The 21053-nt window shown below is 49.7% G+C and overlaps 1 protein-coding gene across 9 annotated transcripts in view; it reads right to left on the minus strand.

Moving 5' to 3' along the window:
* Window positions 1–21053, minus strand: part of IQSEC1 (IQ motif and Sec7 domain ArfGEF 1) — a 400627-nt gene that overhangs the window by 65156 nt on the left and 314418 nt on the right. For 2 of the 9 annotated variants that reach the window (XM_036352253.1, XM_036352246.1), the window contains exon 1: window positions 17726–18063. The exons of 6 other annotated variants lie outside the window; for them this stretch is intronic. Coding sequence is in view for 2 of the 3 variants with exons in the window: in XM_036352246.1 (XP_036208139.1) it covers window positions 17726–17790 (65 nt within the window). In the remaining variant the exon portion in view is untranslated. Of the gene's footprint in view, window positions 1–17725; window positions 18064–21053 lie in introns of those variants that run through there. One more of the 9 variants, XM_036352256.1, reaches the window with a different exon arrangement.

Consider the following 21053-nt stretch of genomic DNA (forward strand, 5'->3'; position numbering starts at 1 on the left):
CCCTGGGAGGGGAGACCAGAAGGAAAGGGTCCTGGACATCAGCTGAGGATAAGCTTAGTGAGCGGAAATACGGCCAGGTGAGAGCCCTTCCCAACCTGCTAAGTCAGCCTCACAGGCTGCAGTATTACCTCTAATTACCAGGCACTGAGACCTCCAGACAGGGCTTTTATATACCAACTAGAGGCCCAGTGATGAAATTCGTGCACTGGGGGGGTGGGGGGACCCCTCAGCCCTACCTGCACACTCTCACAGTCCAGGACCCCTTTCTCCTTACTGCCCGCCTGCTTGCTGCTCCTTACTGCTCGCCTTGGTGCTGCCACAAAGGCAGGAGAGCTCCTGCCACCGCCGCTGCGCTCGCCAGCTGTGAGCCTGGCTTCCGGCTGAGCAGCGCTCCCCCTGTGGGAGTGCACTGACCACCAGGGGGCAGCTCCTGCATTGAGTGTCTGCCCCCTGATGGTCAGTGCGTGTCATAGCGACCAGTCATTCAGCCGGTTGTTTCACCATTCGGTCAATTTGCATATTAGGCTTTTATTATATAGGATAAAAATATAGGACTTCAAACAATGAACTTCTCAAAGCACAAGGATATTTTTAGAGCTTTATTTATTGACAATATCCAGCATTTCCCCATTTGTCAGCTGCTGCTGATAAGATGCGCAGCCCCAGGAGGAAAGGAGAGCAACCAGGAGCAGAGGGGTCTTTCAAGCCACTCAGGCACATCAGGAAAAGTACAGCTCTCCTGGATATCCAAGCTGGAGTCGGGGGTAAGCGTGGCAGTGGTGCTGACTTGCTCACTGCCCTCTGGTAAGTGCTCTGCACGGCTCTGCCAGGCACTTATCACCCTGATGTGATGTGAAAAGAAGCAGAGTTTAGGCTGGACTCTGATACCTGGGTTCTATCCCAACTTCTCTGAGCCTCATTTACCACCTGCATGGTGGGCATCAGGCTGCTACTTGGTGGCATCAGGGAACTGGGCCTGGTCAGTGCTGTAGACAGGGAATGTGGAGCCTGATTAGACAGGAGTTATTCCAGGAGGGCTGAGGTGGAGCCCTTCCTCAGATGGGGCTTGTTCTCATCAGCAGCGAGCCAGAGGGAAGAACAAAGTTTCTGTCCTGTGCACCCAGCACACACAATCAGGCCCTTGCCCTATCCTGTCAATGTTTGCCAAGGTCAGCTTTCAGGCCCCGGGGAGGTGGCTGCTCCAGCCTCCTTGGCCCAGGCCTCACTCCCAAACATAAAGAACATTTGTCTGTCTGCCTGCCTGGTAGCCGGGCTAGACCTTCCCACCATTGAGTCACTCTAATTAAAATAGCCTGGTGGACCAGAGTGGGCTTTAGAGATTAGAATTCAGGGTCCTAGAGACAAGGAGGGGCCAGAAGTTGGCCCCAAGAACCTGCAATCATATCTCCCCTGTCCGTTTATGATTTTGGGGTTCCCATCAGAAAGGCCCGAGGGTCTTGGCTGTGGGTAAACACAGCATCCAGTGCAAGCTTAAGGGAGATGCCTCATGGCGTGTGGGTACCAGTACAGGGTGTCCCAAGGTACTCAGAGAGCGGCACAGGTGGAGAAAGGGGTCACCAGGCAGAAGGAAGGAAGAGGGATGCTCTGGATCTGCAGGCGCCATCACCCCGCACCTCCACGGTCTCTATCACAAAGAGCTCTTGGGTTTCTTCATAGCATGTCTCATTATCTGACATCTCTTCTCATTCATTCTGATTTATAAGTCTGTCTCTTACCATTAAAGAATCAACTCTGGAAGAGAGGTGGCTGCCAATGTAACCTGTTCCTTGTTCAGGGTTTGGCATAGCAGGTGCTCAGTTAGCATTTGTTGAATGAAGGAACAAATGAATGAGTGATACTACCATCACTCATTCGTTCATTCATTCAACAAACACAGAGAGGGAAACAATGATGCCCAACGAATAACCAGGCTCTGAAGCTGCAGAGCTGTGCCGAGTGCATCCTCCCCGACAGCATCTCATGCTTCAGCTTCTCCCTGGCAGAAGCCCTGAGGATCACAACCCTCTCTTCTTCTTCTAAGGCAGTGATTCTCAACCTTCTGGCCCTTTAAATACAGTTCCTCATGTTGTGACCCAACCATAAAATTATTTTCGTTGCTATTTCATAACTGTAATGTTGCTACTGTTATGAATCGTAATGTAAATATCTGATATGCAGGATGGTCTTAGGCGACCCCTGTGAAAGGGTCGTGCGACCGCCAAAGGGGTCGCGACCCACAGGTTGAGAACCACTGTTAAGGCCTATTGGTGGTGCCAACCTCATCTCAGCTTCCCCGGGTATTTCACTACGCCATCTCATTTACTTCCCACAAGCCAATGGCAAGGGCTCACTCCTCTCCTATTTATAAGAAAAAGCACTAGACAGGAGAGAGACTTAACCAAGTCCCGAAGTGATCCTTGAAGCACAGGTGTGATGGGACCTGTGTCCATACTCACTCCTTCAGCCTACAGCTGGGCCTTGGGAATTCTAAACAGTTGTAGAAGCTGGAATGATTCTCCAAGGTACAGACACACATTCTGCACCCAGAACACTATTGCTCAGGCCTCTAGTCACAGAGGAACAGAGGACACATGCAGCCCCACACTCAGGGATGCCCTGGCTCAGCTTCCTGGCCTACCCTGCTCCATGCCCACCTCCCAAAACACTGGGAAGCCGGCTGGGCTGGGCTGGGCCAGCACTGATGAAGCCTCAGAGAGGAAGCAGGAAAAGAGATGCACCCCACAGGCTGGTAAACATGCACTTTTACTTGGGCTCAAAGCAAGCTGCAACGAGGCCCTAAGGAGGGACAGGGGGGCCTATGCAAGCACCCTACAATCCAGCCCAACCAGGGCCTCTGCTTGAGGAGGTACTGCTCATAGTGGCAACTCTATTGGAGGCCTCCAACCTGCCTAAGGATCACACCCCATATCCTGGGGATTGAAGTCAGGGGACAGGCCTAACCCAAGAGGAAAATCAAGCCTCTAATGCAAGTCCTGCAGCCTTTCCAGGGAAGCTGTGAAAAAGCCCTTTATTCTCCCTGGGCCATTTGAGCCAGGACTGAGGCAGAGGTCAGGCCCATCCCTCCAGGACCCTGGGCCTCAACTCTGGGACAGCTGGCTGAAAGGCCTGGAGCCACTGAAGAGTCAGGCCCAGTGCCCACCCTGGCACTCTTGAGACACTTGAGACAGCCCAGAGCTATCCAGGAGATAGAGCCTCTGTGCAAGGAGCTCAACGGGTCTCAACACAGAGCTCCAGATTGGATGCCCCTTGCTCAAACAGCATTTGGGGGAAAAAACAAACAAAAAAAACACAACACAAAAAAACTAAGATGAATCACCAATATTTTACAATCTAGAGATTTTATATGGAAATCTAGGCTTCTGCTTTCTCCTGGAGGGGTTAGGGGTGGTGGGCAGTAGTGTTCTGGCCACACTGAGTCCATATTCCTGCTTGATAACAATCAGAGGGCGTGGCAGCAGCCATACCCATCAGACTCACATGCTTTTCCATCACCACAGTCCTGGCCTGCTCCTCTCCCTCAATCACCTTTGTGCCTAGTGAGGACATTCCGCATTTGCTTATGATACTTGCAAAAAAAAAAAAAAAAAAAAATTCAAGACCCAAGTCAAAGAGAAGAAGTCAGATCTATAGCTTTGGGATCAGTTTATTTCCAAGGAACCTGATTTAGAACACCAAGTCCCAAGGGATAGAGCTCAGTAATTCCCACAGCTCTGCACAGCTGGTGGGAATGACAAGGACTTCTGCTCTGCTGCATCCTCTGAGTATTTGATTTTCAGAAGGCTATCAAAGTAATGCCACCATGATCCTCAATAATATGGCTGGCAGAGCCACCAAGCTTCAATGCACCAGATGTCCTCACTCCTCAGTTTCACAGGTCAAGATATTCCAAAACTAGACTTTCAGATGATGTCCAGGGGTTTGAACCCGAGCTCTGCCCACCTTTGACAGACCCTTTACCCATTTATGTTCAGAATGGGGCCCCTATGGCTGCAGACGCACCCACAGGGTGGGGAAATTCTGCGTGGAGATCAGACCAGGTCGAGTCCAGTTTCCCCACTTCTGGGTTGAGTGACCTGGGACAGGGCCTCCATCTTGTAGTGGGTATCATTCTTACTCCACTTACACAATAGGAATGTGGGAACCAAGCAAGGACACGCTTTGGCAACTGCAAATCCCTGTGCAAACACGTGGGGCTACTTCTGTGCTGCACCATTGATCAGGGAAGGGCTCCACTGAGAGGCTTTGCCTGGACTATCAAGGCCAAAAAGAGAGACATCAGGAGAAGCATTCTTCAACCCAACACCAAATTAAGCATTCCCTGCTCAGGAAACCAGAAACATCTCCGATATGTCCATATAGAGCTTTATACTTTCAAAAAGCCCTTCTCCTTCCATTCTACCTACAGCTTACCTGGTCTTGTGCAACAATGTTTACAAAACTGCCTCCCTCACCATGGTCTCCTCTGCGGCTGGCATCACCTCTGCCCTTTCTGTATTTTTATTAGCCATCTTCTATAGCCTGCCCTCTGCCAGACCCTCACCCCTAGCTGAGTCAAGGCAGTGCTTGTTGGTTTTGACTGCATAAAGATGACCAGAGCTTCCAACTTCTGGGCTCACTCAGAAAGATTTTCAACATGTGTGCACAGAGCCAAAAATCTTCTCAGCTGAGCCAAATTAAATACAGAGGCCTCTAGTTATTTCCATATGCACAAAACAGACTTAAATAAAGCAGTTCTCTGTGAAAGGCTCCAGCAGACAGGGCTGGGCCGGGCCCCAGGGACACCCCAGGGGTGCTAGAAATGAGGCACAGGCCAGGAGGCTGGCTCTAGGAAAGAGTGTGGGCAGTGAGGAGGAGAAAAAATGCCCCTCTTATAGGCCTCTGCCTCAGACCTACCCTATTGGCCAGAGCCAGGCATGTGGCCCTCTCAGAGCTCAGAACAATCTTGACCCCAGCTCTTCAGTCTCATCCAGGACTGCCACCACCACCAAGCTGCCCTGAGAGGTCCCTCCTGCACTTGCTCACCCTTGGCTGCCAGAAAGCACCTAAAATGCAAATCCTCCAAGTCCTTGCTGGCTTAAAGTTTCTGTCACGGTCCAAACTCTTCAATGTGGCACCGACACCCCACCCTGCCTGCCTCCCAGCTTGCTGAATGTCTTCCTGACCCCATTTCACTCTGAAGCTCTGTCTGTGTGATACTGTCTGCAGGCTGTCTGCAGCTATATGCTATGGTACCAGTTCACTGATGCTGTTTCCCCTCCTAGGACACTTGTGCCCCACAGCAGCCGCAAGACCCCTGGGCCCAACAGGTGAGCTGATACCAGGAGGAATGTTCTACATGTCTGTGTCCTCAGAGCCAGCGCAGGGGTCAGAAAGCATGTTTAGAATGAATGGATGAATGACCTGAGGATGGCGGAGAGAAGGACACAGATACCAGCGCTGTGCCAGGCACTGCTCTGAGCACTTCACAGGGGATTAACTCGTATCATCCTATGACAACTGTTTAAAAATATTTTTTTACTTTTTAAAGTCATTTTAGGTTCTCTGCAAAAATGAACAGAAAGTACAGAGCTTCCACATAGCCCTGTCCCATGTGCACAGCCTCCCCCATTACCAACCTCCTGACAGTTGATGAACTCATGGACATGTCACAATCACTGAGTCTATAGTTTACAGGAGGGCTCATTCTGTCATATAAATCAACCCTTTGAGGTAGGTGCTGTATTACTACTTTCCCATTTTGTAGATTGAGAAACTGAGGCACAGAGAGGCACACAGAGGGTGAGGAGGGCAGAGGCTGACTGAGGTACTGGTCCACCAGTAGATGGAACAAGCTACTTCACACCCCCCACCATCATACTCCTCCCTCTATGGGGAAAGCCCACCTGCTTTGTCTACCCACTGAACTCCTCCAGCCTTTTTAGGACCTGAGACTGTAGCCACAGGTTCCATTGCATGTTAACATCTGACTGGCCCGCCATCTGCCCATGGTACCCAAGGCAAGTGTGCAAACAGGGTCTGGGGGAAGAATGAAAGGTCAAGGTAGGGAACACTGCTCCCCCTTAATCTCCTGCAACTGCAACACTGACACAGAGCCCTTCCCTGGTGACTGTCTGGTAGTTGGCAGGGAGGAGCTGTGTGACCTGGGGCAAGTGACGTGGCCTCTCTATTCCAATCATAAAACGAGAGTACTGTTTACCCCCCAGCCAAAACACACACACACAAATCCTCAGCCTGGGGTGTGTCGCCAGGAAGCATTTGGGGTCATGCTGTCAATATCACAACACAGGATTGTTAGTGCTTCCTCACGTCGCAGGGGCATCATGAGGAGCCAATGGGGGCTGTTAGGCAGTGAGCATACAACAGTGGGAAGAAGCCTTCAGGAACATCCTTAGTCAGAAATAGGCACCAGACCATCTGAGAGCAAGGGGTGAACTGACCAGGGGTGGTCAATGGTACAGAGCAGGACTCGGGCCCACTGTTGGTTTATTACCTAAACTTGGTTGATTTTGAGGGCCTTCTATCCAAGAATCACTGTGTTAGACATAGGGGCATCCTATCTAATAAAAGAGTAATATGCAAATTAACCATCACTTCACGACAAAGATGGCAGCACCCATAGTGGCCAGGGCAGGACGCTGGTGGCGTCACCCTGGCAACATGAGCCCAGCAGGCATTGCCTCAGCGACCTGCGATCAGGCAAGCGCCACGGGCAGGCAGCACCCAGCAGGGCCTGCTCGCGGGTCACCACAGTGATCCGCAATCAGGCAAGCGTGGCCCGCAGGCAGCAACACTTACACACACACACACACACACACACACACACACACAGGGCGCCTGCTCCGAGCCTCTGCTGCCAGACTGTGGCTATCAGTAGGACATCCACTGAGGGCTTCCGGACTGTGAGAGGGGGCAGGCTGGGCTGAGGGACCCCTACCCCCAGTGCACGAATTTCGTGCACCAGGCCTCTAGTTAATAATAATAATAATAATAATAATAATAAACTCATAAGAATTATAGCAACTAAAATTTCTTGAGCATCCAATGTAGCACTGTGGGATGGCCAAGCACTGAGCAATGACAGGATGCATTTGGTAAAGGTGAAAAAGGGGTTAGGTGACTACAGCTTTCTGGGCAGAGCCTGAGGAGGTGGATAAAGACATGGAGGAAAAGCAGATTAGGGAAGCAAGAGGTAATAAGGAGCCACGTTAGAAGCAACTGTGTGGCGAGGAGAAGAGGGCCTGTGCACAACATGGAGAGCAGCTTGCCAAGTGGGCTGGGAAGGAGCCACGGTGTGGTGGGAGGAGACCCAAGAGGGCTGATCTCTTAAGCCACAGAGAAGAGCTGTTGAAAGCAGCATGTCAGGATACCCAGAGGCCAAGCAAGGTAAATGGCCAGTATGTCTGTGGGTGTAGAGGAGGCAGGTGCCACTTCCTGACTCTACCACCTGCCAAGGGGCAACCCAGGGGCAGCAGGAAGGAATGGAACCTAGGGACACTCAGCAGAGAGCCCCTGTCTTGCCTGGAGGCCTAAGGCACAAAAGCAAGTGCCTTGGGCATCCCTTCCCCCAGGAAAGCCCTGTCTGATGGGCTGGCTTCCCTTGTTCACTTCTAGACATAGGGCCTCCCACACAGATTTCTCCAAATGGGGCAGGCATCACTTGGTCTCCTAGGTTGGGGAACTGGCCCAGGTGGCTAACACAGCCAAGGGCTGTTGAGGGAGGCTCTGCTCCAGAGGCCCTGCAGCATGACACCTGCAGGACCAGAAACAGCAGTGCAGCAGGTCCCTGATGCAAACTCAACAAGATTTCTGGTATTTGCTTCAACATAATCAGGGGCAATAAAATAAGACTGCCCAATGGGGTTAAAATTGTCTGTAAGAAAAAGTTCAAAATTGTGCTAAGAATTTGCTACCCACATCAAAGCCTGTTATCTTTCTGAGCCTTTGTGCCATTTTTACTAAGTGGGAAAACAAAACAAAACAAAAAAACCCTGAACATTTAAATTATGACTCTGAGAAAGGTCAAGGGCCCCAGAGGGAACAGAGAATTCATGTTTGCTTGCCTGCACCTCCTCTCCACTAACAGCAGAGAAAAGAGCTACTTCCCCAAACACTTCCTCTCCAACTCACACCCGGGACTAACTGCACTTCAGGGTCCTTTCCAGGGCCTGCATAGGGAAATAACAGCAATAAGAATAAAAACTGTGGTAGATACACCAGTTAGTAAGAACCATAGAGTGTCTCACATTTACTGAGCACATACTATGAACCTGCACTCCTCTAACCCCTTCTCTCCCATAGTCTCCAGTTCAGTTCTTACACCCAGCTAACCTCCTGGGGCTAGCAAACATGTTTTTGAGATTCAAGGCTACTAGTCTGAACTTCCAAGGGCAAAGTGAGATGCCCATTTACGAGTTCCCAGCCCTGGGGAGGAACTGCAGGTCCCTGACTCCCCACTTCCCCACTGTTTCCTGCCTCTGTCTCATCCTCCATTCAGGAAAGCCCAAGCGCCACAACAACGTCAGAAAGAAAAAAAGCTCCATATTAATCAGAAGACCAAATTTCTGTTCTCCATGGAGGGATCATAATACCAGATATCAAACTATACTACAAAGCCATTGTAATCAAAACAGCTTGGTACTGGCAAACAGATCAATGGAACAGAACAGAGACCCCAGAAATCGACTCATACCATTACGTCCAATTAATATTTCACAAGAGCATACAATGGAGTACAGACAGTCTCTTCAATAAATGGTGCTGGGAAAATTGGACAGGTACATGAAAAAAAAAATGAAACTAAACCATCAACTTACATTATACACAAGAATAAACTAAAAATGGATAAAAGACTTAAATGTAAGTTGTGAAAACATAAAAATCCTCGAAGAATAGGACATCTATTATAGACATCTCACATAGCAGAATTTTCACTGATACATCTCCTAGGGCAGTGGTCGGCAAACTCATTAATCAACAGAGCCAAATATCAACAATACTTCTTCAAAATAGACTCGCCCAGGCCGAAAACCAACTTCTGCACACGGGCCACGAAGTTTCAATCGCACTGTATGCACACCCGCACGTGGTATTTTGTGGAAGAGCCACACTCAAGGGGCCAAAGAGCCACATGTGGCTCGCGAGCCACAGTTCGCTGACCACGGTCCTATGGCAAGAGAAACAAAGGGAAAAAATAAACAAATGGTACTACATCAAAATAAAAAGTTTCTGTACAGCTAAACAAGCCACCATCAAAATGAAAAGGGAACCCACTGTATGGGAAAACATATCTGATAAGGGGTTAATATCCAAAACACATAAAGAATTTATACAACTCAACACAAGACAAACAATCCAATTTTAAAAAATGGGCAAAGAACCTGAATAGATACTTCTCCAAACTAGATCACCAAAGAGGACATACAGATGGCCAAGAGACATATGAAAAAATGCTCACCATCACTAATCATCAGAGAAATGCAAATTAAAACAACAATGAGGTACCACCTCACACCTGCCAGAATTGCTATCATCAATAAATAATAAAAAAACAACAACAGTGCTGGTGAGGATGTGGAGAAAAGGGAACCCTAGTACACTGCTAGGGAATGCAGACTGGTACAGCCACTATGGAAAACAGTATGGATGGAGGTTACTCAAAAAATAAAAATGGCCCTTGCTGTTTTGGCTCAGTGGATAGAGCATCTGCCTGCAGATTGAAGGGTCCCAGGTTCAATTCCGATCAAGGGCACATGCCCAGGTTGCCAGCTTGATCCCCATTGTGGGACGTGCAGAAGGTATCCGATCAATGATTCTCTCTCATCATTGTTTCTATCTCTCAATAAAAAACTATGTAAATATATATGTATATATTATATACATACTAATATATACATATATATTTTTTAAATGGAACTGCTGTTTGACCTAGTAACCCCACTTCTAGGAATATATCCTAAAAACCCCAAAACACCAGTCAGAAAGAATATATGCAGCCCTATGTTCATAGCAGCACTATTTATAATAGCTAAGATTTGGAAACAGCCTAAGTGCCCATCAGTAGATGAGTGGATAAAAAGCTGTGGTACAGCCCGACTAATGTGGCTCAGTGGTTAAGCATCGACCCATGAACCAGGAGGTCCTTGTTGGATTCCCGGCCAGGGCATATATCCGGGTTGCAGGCTCATTCTCCAGTGGGAGGTGTGCAGGGGGCAGCCAATTGATGGTTCTCATCATTGGTGTTTCTATCTCTCTCTCCCTCTCCCTTCCTCTGAAATCAATAAAAAAACAAAACACTGTGGTACATTTACACAATGGAGTACTATGCAGCTGTAATAAAGGATCTCTTACCCTTTGTGACTGCATGAAGGGACCTGGAGAGTATTATGCTAAGTGAAATAAGCCAGTCAGAAAAAGACAAATATCATTTATTTGTAGAATCCAATGAACAAAATAAATTGGCCAACAAAATAAATCCAGAGGCATGGAACAGACTGACAGATCTTAGAGGAGAGGTGGGTATAGGAAGAGATAAACCAAAGAACTTATAAACTTACTAGAGGCCCGGTGTATGGATTCATGCACGGGTGGGGTCTTTCAGACTGGCCTGCACCCTCTTGCAATCTGGGACCCCTGAGGGGATGTCTGACTGCCAGTTTAGGCCAGATCCCTGCAGGTGGCCAGGGAAGAGCCCGAGCCGGGCGCCACGCCGCTCACTCTCATCCCAGCCTGCTGTGTCTGCTGCCACTGCTCAGTAGCTCTGCTGCGGAGTAGGGAGAGGCTCCCATGCCGCAGCTGTGCTCACCAGCCGTGCCCGGCTTGTGGCTGAGCGACGCTCCCCCTGTGGGAACATACTGACCACCAGGGGGCAGCTCTTGCATTGAGCATCTGCCCCCTGGTGATCAGTGCGCGTCATAGCGACTGGTCCACTGGTCATTCCGGTCATTTGGTCATAATGGTTGCTTAGGCTTTTATATATATATATAGCCTCATACTTGTTGCAGAGCTTGTTATATAGTAGGCACTGAATAAATAAATGGAGGGATAAATCAATGTACTAAATTTTTAAGAAATCTATGTTCTGCAAAGTTTGAATATGTTATTTTCTTTTTTTTCTCACTTCAGTTTCCTTATCTCTAAAATGGGAACGATACCAGCTACTTCACAGGATTCTTGGGAGGTTGAAATAAAATATTAACTCTCTTGACTGTCCACTCTTAGTGGGCTGTTTAAACTGGGTTAATCTAGGGAAGGTGGGCTGTAAGCAAACACACAGCCTATGGGCTTTAGTCCCTTCTCACCAAGTCTGCAATCTGTCTCAGCCCCAGTTGCTGCCATCACTGCCTCACACCATGAACAGCCCTGGCCCTTCAACTGCTTCCCTCACCACCATTCGCTCTGCCTCACTCTCTTTTAACCCTGGCCTTGTCCATAGCTAAAAAGAGATACCCACTCCTATCTAGCAATATATCTTCCCTAAACAAGTAACACCATCTAGTTCCAACACAGTTCAACCTCTCAGCTCTAAAGTATTAACTAAAAGCTATCAGGTATTTCCTCTGTGCTATATTAACCCAATATTTGTGCACTCTGTGTGTATTAACCCAATCTTCACGACAACTCCACGAGCTGCTATACCGGCACCCATGCTACAAATGGAGGAACCGAGGCACAGAAAGTCTAAGGAACATGCCCAAGATCATAGAACGTGTGAGGATCATAGAGCACGTGAGGATCAGAGCTGGGGTCAGGGTTGTCGGCAGCCTGGCTACAGAATCTGACCCCTTAACCATCCTCCCTCACCAAATGACGACAAGGCTCATGATGCTCATCTATCTTCATAGATGTGGAAACTGAGGCCCAGAAAGAGGATATTAGGAGATGACTGATGTCAGCACTTCTGGGGAGGCCACATGTCAATGCCGGAGTCCAACCCCAGCAGGTCCAGGGGTCCCCAAAGGTGTGGATGGAGTCGGCGAAGAAGGAATGACACAGAGACAGCGTTCAGTTGATCAGCAGCCTAGCCAGGATCTCCAGCCAGGATCTCCAGCCAAGTTCTGGTCTGGATCTCCAGAGAGGTTCTGCTTCAGATCTCCAGCCAGGTTCTGTGTCCATGTTCTCTTGCTAGGTTCTCCAGGTTCTCCAGCCAGGTTCTGTAGCCATGTTCCCTCGCTAGGTTCTCCAGCCAGGTTCTGTCCAGGTTCTCCAGCCAGGTTCAGTCACCAGGTTCTAGTAAGGTTCTCTTGCCAATTTCTGTAGTCAGGTTCAGTCCAGGATCTTTTGCCATGTTCTCTCCAGCGAAGTTCTTCTCTCTGTAGGTTCTGTGTAGGTTCTGTCTTCTTAGTTCTGTGTTCTAAGCTCTGTATTCTAAGTTCTGACTCTTGCTGTCTTATTACATCTGTATTTATACCAGTTGATTCAATCCTATTAATCTCTATTACAAAGGTTAGGGCGTTTCTTATCTCCATTCCAGGGAGTAAAGATTATGTAGCTTAAGCATGATTGTTCATAGTTAAAGTGATTAATTACCCGCCTGGCACTTAGTTAAGAGGTTTTATTCCCTCCCTAACTTCAGGGGAAAATCCTTACCTGGGGAAACAACCTTTCTCAGAGACCTTGGTTAAAACACATAGTGCCAAGAAGGTGAGCAAACATATTAAGAACAGTATGCCATATATGCCAGGTCCCTTGAAACAGCAAGCATGGACCGGCTCCCGGCAATGTCAACAGTTCACTGTAGCCAGTCCTGCCCATGCCTCTCCAAGAGGTTTCCTGTCTCTGGAGAGAAAGACCCTTCAAAGCTTAGTAATAATCAGGATAAATAAGAACAATTACAATGATTATAACTAACATGTATTGAGTGCTTGCTATAATACAATAGAGCAACATTTTAAATGTTTCACATGCACTAAGACATTTAATCCTTACACCATCTAACCTCCTGGCCAGAAACAGAGAAACAAACACCATTTGGAGAGAAAGCATTCATACTGGCAGACAGATTCCAATCCAGCCTGGAACCCAAACTAGCCGCTCACTAACTAGCTGGTGACTTTCCAAATTTTCCAGGTTATTGATGCTCCTTCTCCCCTCCCATGGGATCAAGTTCAGCAGCCCGTATGCATGCATGTCCCCTAATGACATCAAAGGCCCTGGCCTTGGGTTTCCTTACCAGGGTCTCATAATGAGTCAGCTTTTGTTCCCAAGATTCTGCTCCACACTGAGGCTGGCCTGTGGCAAGCATGCTACCTCAAAATGCTGCAAGTGCTCAGAACCAAAGGGCACTGTCTCAGAATCTCACTGCAGTGTTTCAGGAAGCCACTCTTGGGGGTTTGTGGGGTCTTGCAAGACACGGGTGAGGTCAGAGAGCTCAAGGGATACCAAATTTGGAAAATATTTTGGGAATCCTGACACCATGGGATACCAAACACCTGTTCTGTGGCTTGGGAAAGGTGCAAAAGGCTCCATTTATAATGGTGACATATTTTTCTAAAGATTATTTAACCTCAGAGGAAGCAGAGCCTGGTTATGAAGAGCACAGACCCCAAAGTCAGGCCGACTGAATTCCAGCTCTAGCTCTTACTGGTTGGTGACCCTGGGCAAGTCATGTAATCTTCTCCCAACCGAAAAAAATAAGGACAGCAGAAAATTGCTTTGAAAATTAAGTACTTCACACAGAGTTTACTAAATGGCAACCATTGCTATTATTATTATTACTAGAAGCCTGGTGCATGAATTCATGCACGGGTGGGGTCCCTCAGCCCAGACAGTGATCAGGGCGATTGGGGCCGAGGGAGGTTGGCCAGCAGGGGGAGGGGCTGTGGGAGGTTGGCCAGCCAATCGGGGCCAGCCAGCTAGGGGGAGTTGCTGCAGGAGGTTGGCCACCCCAATTGGGGCCATCCGGCTAGGGGGAGGGGCTGCGGGAGGTTAGCTGGCTGGCTCCGGGGGGAGGGGCCGCAGGAGGTTGGCTTGAGCATCTGCCCCCTGGTGGTCAGTGCACATCATAGCGATCGATTGCTTAGGCTTTTATATATATATAGATTGCTCCAACCTTTGAACAAAAAGGAAAAACAATACTACCATAGTTTCCCACATATATACACAAGGAAGGAACTCTTGCTATGTTTCCACATCTGGGCCTTAGGTTAAATTTTAAACTGTCACCATGTTAGGAAGCCACAAACCAAGAAAATAAAATGGCAAGAATGATCCTTTCCATCAAGGAGCACAGAAGCTACAGCCACATATAAATAAAGCACAAAAAGATATTAAACTTGGATCAACTAGGACCAGGCCTCGGTCCCTCAAGGAAAGATCTTGTAAAGACCCACAAAGGCTCCAGTAAACCAGTCTTCAACTCAGAAACTAGCAAAATGGAAAGCGGAGAGGAACCACTTTTATTCAGCAATAATTTCACAAATGGGAAAAGGTGGTGTAATAGTGATGGTGGTGACAACAGCTGCCATTCTGGGTGCATCTAATATGTGCCAGACACGAGGCAAAACAGCACATCCTCCCAGGAAATAATTTTGGCCCCATTTCATGGATGACAAAATCAAGGCTCAGACGGGGGAGGCAACATACCTGAAGCCAGCTGGGAAGAGGAAGAATTGGGGTTTTATGGGACCTCAAAGCTTGTGCTCTGTGATGCACAGTTTCACATTATTAACCTTGGTTCCTCTACATCGCTCAGTGTCTAGCGCAAAGTACGCCCTCAGTAACTGTTTGCTGAGTGAATAAGAAAACAAAACAACAGGAAAGTGCAACATTGGGTATCCTTGGGTCACAAACATCTCCCCAGAGAACAAAGCAACCCTCCAAGCTCAGGAGGGCATGTCTAACCCATGGACTCATTCACTTGCTCACTCGGGTGGTGCCTGTCATGGGCCTAGGGCCTGGAGGGCACTCACTCAGCTGGGGTCAGCTATGCAGCCAGAAGAGTGGCAGGTCCAGGGGAACCATGCCATGTTTTCCACCACAATCACCGTAACTTTTCTCTCAGCAGCAGCTCATGCAATGGGAGCAGCCAGATTCAGTAAGGCCACAACAATAATTCTTTAAGAGCCTTAATGGCCTTTAAACTCATTATGATTTGCTTTTGAGGACAAAAAAATCACACTCAACAGCCTCTGAGCATCCTCCCCCACCACACAAATACACATTTACACAAGGGACCTGGGCCACCTCTGCAGAACTCTCCCCACGCCCCTGGCGGGATCTAAGCCCATCAGAGCTTGCCACTGTGCTTATGGGAGGATATTCCATCATAATTCAAGGAAATTTACAAAAGAGGAAGGAAGAAAATCCAAGGGGTTAGTGGCAGTGGGAAGAACAGAATGCTGACTTGAATGATTGAGCCATCTGACTGAAGGCTTGGGGCTGGCCAGCTGGGCAAAGGCTTTTAGACACCCATTTTCTCAGGTACCTCTGTGAAGCAGTACTATTATTCCCTTCCGCAGAGGGGGAGACTGAGGCTAAGAGGGGTGTGGTAGCTTGTACATAAGTTTGAGCAAGGCTTTGAAACAAAGTCTGTTTGCCTCTCAGAGCTGCCCTTGACTCCGATTCTCCTAGCAAACCATGACCCCGTGTTCCACAGAGTTCAGCCAGTTAACACACACAGGCTCACCAAGCTCCCACAATCCAGGGAGCCCTGTCCAATCCCTTCCAGAAACCCCTATTTGAGCAGTCATCTCACTGTTTGTGCAGATGTCAGTCCTGTCCCTGTTTTTGAACTGAAGCTGTGTAAATATTAGCACAACTAGTTCAGAGTCAGAATTCTTTGAGCAAAAGCATGAAAATCCTGGCAGGGCTGGCAAGGGCCTGTTAGAGGCCCGACATCAGAACATCTGGGTTTCACTCCAGGCTCCCCTTGTAATATTCTGCCTAAGTCACTGGATTCCCTACCCAACGTGCCTATTTAGAAAGGGAGAGTAGGGAGAGACCAAGGCTCTTTAAGGCTCAAATAGCAGAGCATCAGGTGCTGCACACAAGGCTCTATCAGAAAAGCTTGTGCTCTATACCATGAAAGGTTGTCTTGGAGTGTTACAGACTGGGGTTCTCCCAAGGTCTCTGCAGCATGCTGCATCCTTTTGGGGTTAAGAAAGGGGGAGATGGCAAGCTGGCCAGTGCAAGGAGCTCCTGACTGAGCCTCTGCAGACCAGAAGCTGGGCTGATTCTCTCTGGCCCTCCCTGGGCTTCCTTCAGAACCACATCCCAGGCACTAAGGAGCAAATGTGACCTAACTGTGGCGAGGCTGAAGGGTGAACTAATATGTCCCCAGCACCTAGAGCAGCGACTGTACACAGCAGGCACTCAGTAAACCACAGAGCCTTGGTGCTGACAAGACTGAACATTCAAACTTCGTGTTCTCTCCTGCAATATGGGGATGCCAGTACCACAAGGACAAGAATGCAATACCAGGTGGGACAGCTGCTTAAGGCAGTGGCATGTGTGGGATATGAATATCAGGACCCTCATTCTCAGACTGATCCCCTGATTCCAGACAGCTGGCGCTGCAGCTGCAGCTTATTTGGCCTCCACCCCAGATGCAAGGAACAATGGTCCTTGGGAACTGCACCCACACCACCTCACATGAAGCCTCAGGCACCTGGGGTGAGGAAGAGACAGAGGGGAACATATGCATGTCCTCAGTGCAACTGCCAGCTGGTTGCAGGTGGACATCCCCCAGGGGGCCCGACACAAGCCAAATTAGCTTGTCAATGCCCCTTCTCCCCCCACCTCATAGCCTGTGCTCCTAGGAGGGGCCTGAAGACAGCTCAGGGGGCAGCTGTGCTGGCCAGGTGAGCAAGGAAATCAATATTCCTCACACATACACACGCTCTATCGCCATAAATATGGGCCCTTGGATGTTCAAACAGCCACCCACAGGCTGTGAAGCAGAAAAGGGTTGGTTTCTGGGACACTGCTCCCTCTCCCCTTCTCCATTCCTGATCATACCAGGCATATATGAACAAACACCCCCAATCCCACCAGCAGTCCCCTCACAGCCACAACAGTAGCCACACAGAACACAACCTTCCTCAGTTCCAGGTGTCCCAGTGCACTCGCAGGTGGCCCCGGCTGGAGGACACCAGAACCACCTGTGCACAACACCTGAACGGGTCCCTCAGCCTTGCGCACACTCCCTGACAGAGTGGACACATAATCCCAAGCACCAGCCTAGGGTCTCACAAAAACAGGCCTGCAGGACACAAGAGCAGACACCACTGGCCACACTTCCTCTCACAAGCTCCCTACCACTTGCTCTCCCGCCTCCATCAGATACCAACTCCCATCAGTTTCTCCCACGGGTGTATCCAGTCACTCATGAGCATGAACACACACGCCGCCCGTCCTGGCAGCATGCTTCTCACACGCACAAGATCGGGTCCTGTGTCCGGCTCCCCGCACGAACACAGACACGCTCCACCCCGTCTCACAGGCGTCCGTCCGGACGGTCTCGCGAACTCTCGCCCACCATGCCCAGAGCCTCTCCGTGGCGCACACACGCACTCCCGCCGTCTCTAGCAAACCATCGCACAAAGCGCCCGGCGCCCGGCTCTCAGGAGCCCACCCTACGCGGCGCGCGGCTGGGCCCGGCCGGCGTCGCGGCGCCCCGCCCGCAGGCGACCTCCCTCAGCCCCGCCGCCGCCCTCGCTCCAGCTCCCGCCCCCTCGGCCCCCCTGCCTCAGCCCGCCCGGGCCCTTACCCGCTGTCAAGCTCCAGCTCCAGCAGAGACTGGGTCCGCTCCGAATGGCAGTGAAGGCACCACATGGTGGCTGCGGCGGGAGCTGGCGGCCCCGGCGCCCGGGGCCCAGGCCGGGCCAAGAACCGCCCACTCCGGCCCGGGGCGGCCGGATCCCGGGGCCCAGGCCGGACAACCAGGGGACCCGAACACCCGCCACGCGATCGCCTGGGCGACCACCCGTGCCTACTAGTTCCCACTGCCCCGGCCCCAAGCCAGGTACCCAGGCCGCCAAGCCCGGCCCCCCTCCTCCGCCGCCGCCGCCCCGCCCGCCGGGCGCCACGCGAGGCCGGGCCGCAGGAATGTGGCCCGGGAGGGGGCGGGGCCAGGAGGCGGGGTCGCCGGAGGGAGCGTGGGGACAAGGCAGAAAGGGGCGGGGCTGCAGAAAGGGGCGGGACTAGCAGAGCCGGAGCTGGAGGGGTGACAGGCGCAGGGGCAGGATTCTCAGGCACCAGCCTCCCCTGTTTCAGCAAGCTAGGTCCTTTAGGGGCGGGGGCAGGGGCGGGCTGTGTACTTCTCCAACATAGATCCCCCAAAAGTGCAAGCACAACAGATACAAAAGCCCAAACCAGCTAACTGTAGCCTGCTCTGCTGATGGCACCGATGTCTGCCAATCCTATCTTGGCCTCAGTTTATAAAACTGGGCCTTTACTGTCCTAGATGGTGTAATTCTGAGGCTTGGATGCCCTTTTCCAGAGAAAGGAGTAGGTCCCATCCTGAGGCTGGGGACACCCTTTTGGGTACTTTTTGGTGAGGATCTAATGGAAGCAGCTTCTTTCTCCCTAAACCCATCTAACCCCCTGCCTTCCTTCACTCAGAGATAATGTTCAGACCCTCACAGCAGGCTTAACATAACCCTAATTAGTATTTTAGAGCTCTTTACTGATATTTGGTCCTCAAGACAACATTGTAATGCAGGTGGAGTTATTATAGGTCCCATTTTTCCAGAAGAGGAAACTGAGGCTCTGCTTAAATGGGTTAACTAAGGGACTTTCCACACCTCCTCTCACAGGCTTGCTCAGTTTATCCTACTATAGGCAACCATGGCTTGCTGTTCTCAATTTGCATATTTACTTGTTTATTATCTATTCTTGGGCTTCATGAAGGCGTGCATAGTGCCCAGCACCCACACTTGTGGAATACCCAAATATAGTTGGGAGCTATCAAGCGGATATAGATACGATCAAAACCCCACTTGTCTTGGGCCACCCCACTTATCCTAGGCTACCCCACCCACAAGTCCATCACCTGGCAGGCCAGGCAGCTGGCAGTTCTGTGGGATTCAGGAAGTGTAGACCCACTAAAATAGGAACATCATCTTGAGTCCTTTTCAATTTGTTTTTATTGGGTTTTTTTTAGAGAGATAGGAAGGGCTAGGGAAAGAGAAACATAGATCAGCTGCCTCCTGCACACTTCCTACCAGGGATGTAGCCCGAAACCCGGGTATGTGCCTGGACTGGGAATAGAAACAGTGATCTCTCCGTGCATGGGACCGACCCTCAACCAACTGAGCCACACTGTTAAAAGACCATAATCCTGTCCTGCATCCCGGTTGGGTGAGGTGGGAAGAGTTGGGGGTGGGGGGTGAGGGTAGAGGGGGCCATAACTCCACCCCAGCTTGAACTGCCTTCTAAAAATAGGCTGCAGTAAACAGCTAAGAGAATTCCCCAACCCAGCTGCTAGGGCACTCCAGACAGGCTCCAACAGCCTCAAGACCCAATTCTTTAAGAATTCCAGGCACTTCTTCAGGGCCAGGGCCTCACCACTCACCAGACATTGTTCCAGCTGGGATTTAGAATAAGGGTTAAATTTCACTGTTAGCGTTTGGAGTGTCTGAAAACCAGATGCCTCCTAATTCTCTTGTCTTGTTTTATCTTCCTGCTAAATGTGCCTCTTGCTTCTGCTCAGTTAACTGCCTCACAGATTAATAATTTAGCAAATTATGAGGTGAGCAAGAAAAGTTCCAGCCTGGAGAGACAGAGAAAGCCAATTTTTCTGCTGAAATGACTAAACTGAGAAGAATTCTTACATGTATCATTTGGGCAAATTGCTTAGCCTTCCGAGTCTCAATTTCCTCAACTGTAAAATGTGGCTCATCAGCCACCTCTACCCTGGCTAATTCACCTTGCCATTTAATTTAATTTATCAAGCATTTATTAGTGCTTATTCTGTGCATGTCTTCTGAGACATCAATGAGGAGATACTGCTGTGACAAGTGTCCCCCAGTATGATGTCGTGATAGTCTGGAGGAAGGAGCCTATAACTCTTCCCCATGAGAAGCTCCAAAGATAAAGGGACATTTGGATTTGACTTTGAGAGATGAGTAGGAGCCCATGTAGAGGGGTTGTAGGATACAAGAAAATCATAAAAATGTTACTTCCACTGTATTTTCCTGGGTTTCAGTCCTGAGCTGCTTGTCTTGGCCCATTTCACATGCCATAACCAAACTTTGTTCCCTCGCCCTGGCTTCTAAAAGCCTCCCATTTTCTTTCTTTTTTAAAATATGTTTTTATTGATTTCAGAGAGGAATGGAGAGAGTGAGAGAGATAGAAACATCAATGATGAGAGAGAATCATTGATTGGGTGCCTCCTGCACACCCCCAAGTGGGGATCGAGCCTGCAACCGGGCATGTGCCCTTGACCGGAAGCCAGGACCCTTTAGTACACAGGCCGACACTCTATCCACTGAGCCAGACCAGCTAGGGCAAGCCTTCCATTTTCCATAGCCTCCCTATTCTCCTTGGACCAGACAAGTGGCACTCCCCCAAAGGTAAAATTTGCAGTCCTTCTCCTAGAGCTGTCAGGATGAAGGCCTGCCTCCCTACCTGGCTGGCTTTGAGGCCTGTGTGGTCTGCTTCTGGTTCATCTTTCCAGCTCTGTCCTTCATCATATCCCTGCTATGCACACCACACCTTCAGGAATACTAAACTTCTTTGAAACCCCTAAATTCCCCACTATGGCTGGCTCATGGTTAGGACATGGGTTTCAGCTTTTGATGTCACTTCTCCCAGAAAACCACCTCTGTCTGGCCCCTACTCCAAGTTGCAAACTCCTCTGATAAAGTACACTCTCATGTTACTCTACAGCTGCTCTTTCGTCACACCCTTGAGCTACCATTGCCAGGGTTGGGCCTGTGTCCTTCTCTGTAGCATCGCTTATGCCTACTATGAGACCAGGGACACAGAAGTGCCCAGCAGCTGAATAAATCAAAGGTTGGTAAACGAAAGCTTGACAGCCAAATTTAGTCCACTGCCTGCTTTTTTAAAATAATGTCTTTTACCCATTCATTTAC

Source organism: Myotis myotis, unplaced genomic scaffold (genome assembly GCF_014108235.1).
Source record: "Myotis myotis isolate mMyoMyo1 unplaced genomic scaffold, mMyoMyo1.p scaffold_m19_p_2, whole genome shotgun sequence".
NCBI classification, from domain to species: domain Eukaryota; kingdom Metazoa; phylum Chordata; class Mammalia; order Chiroptera; family Vespertilionidae; genus Myotis; species Myotis myotis.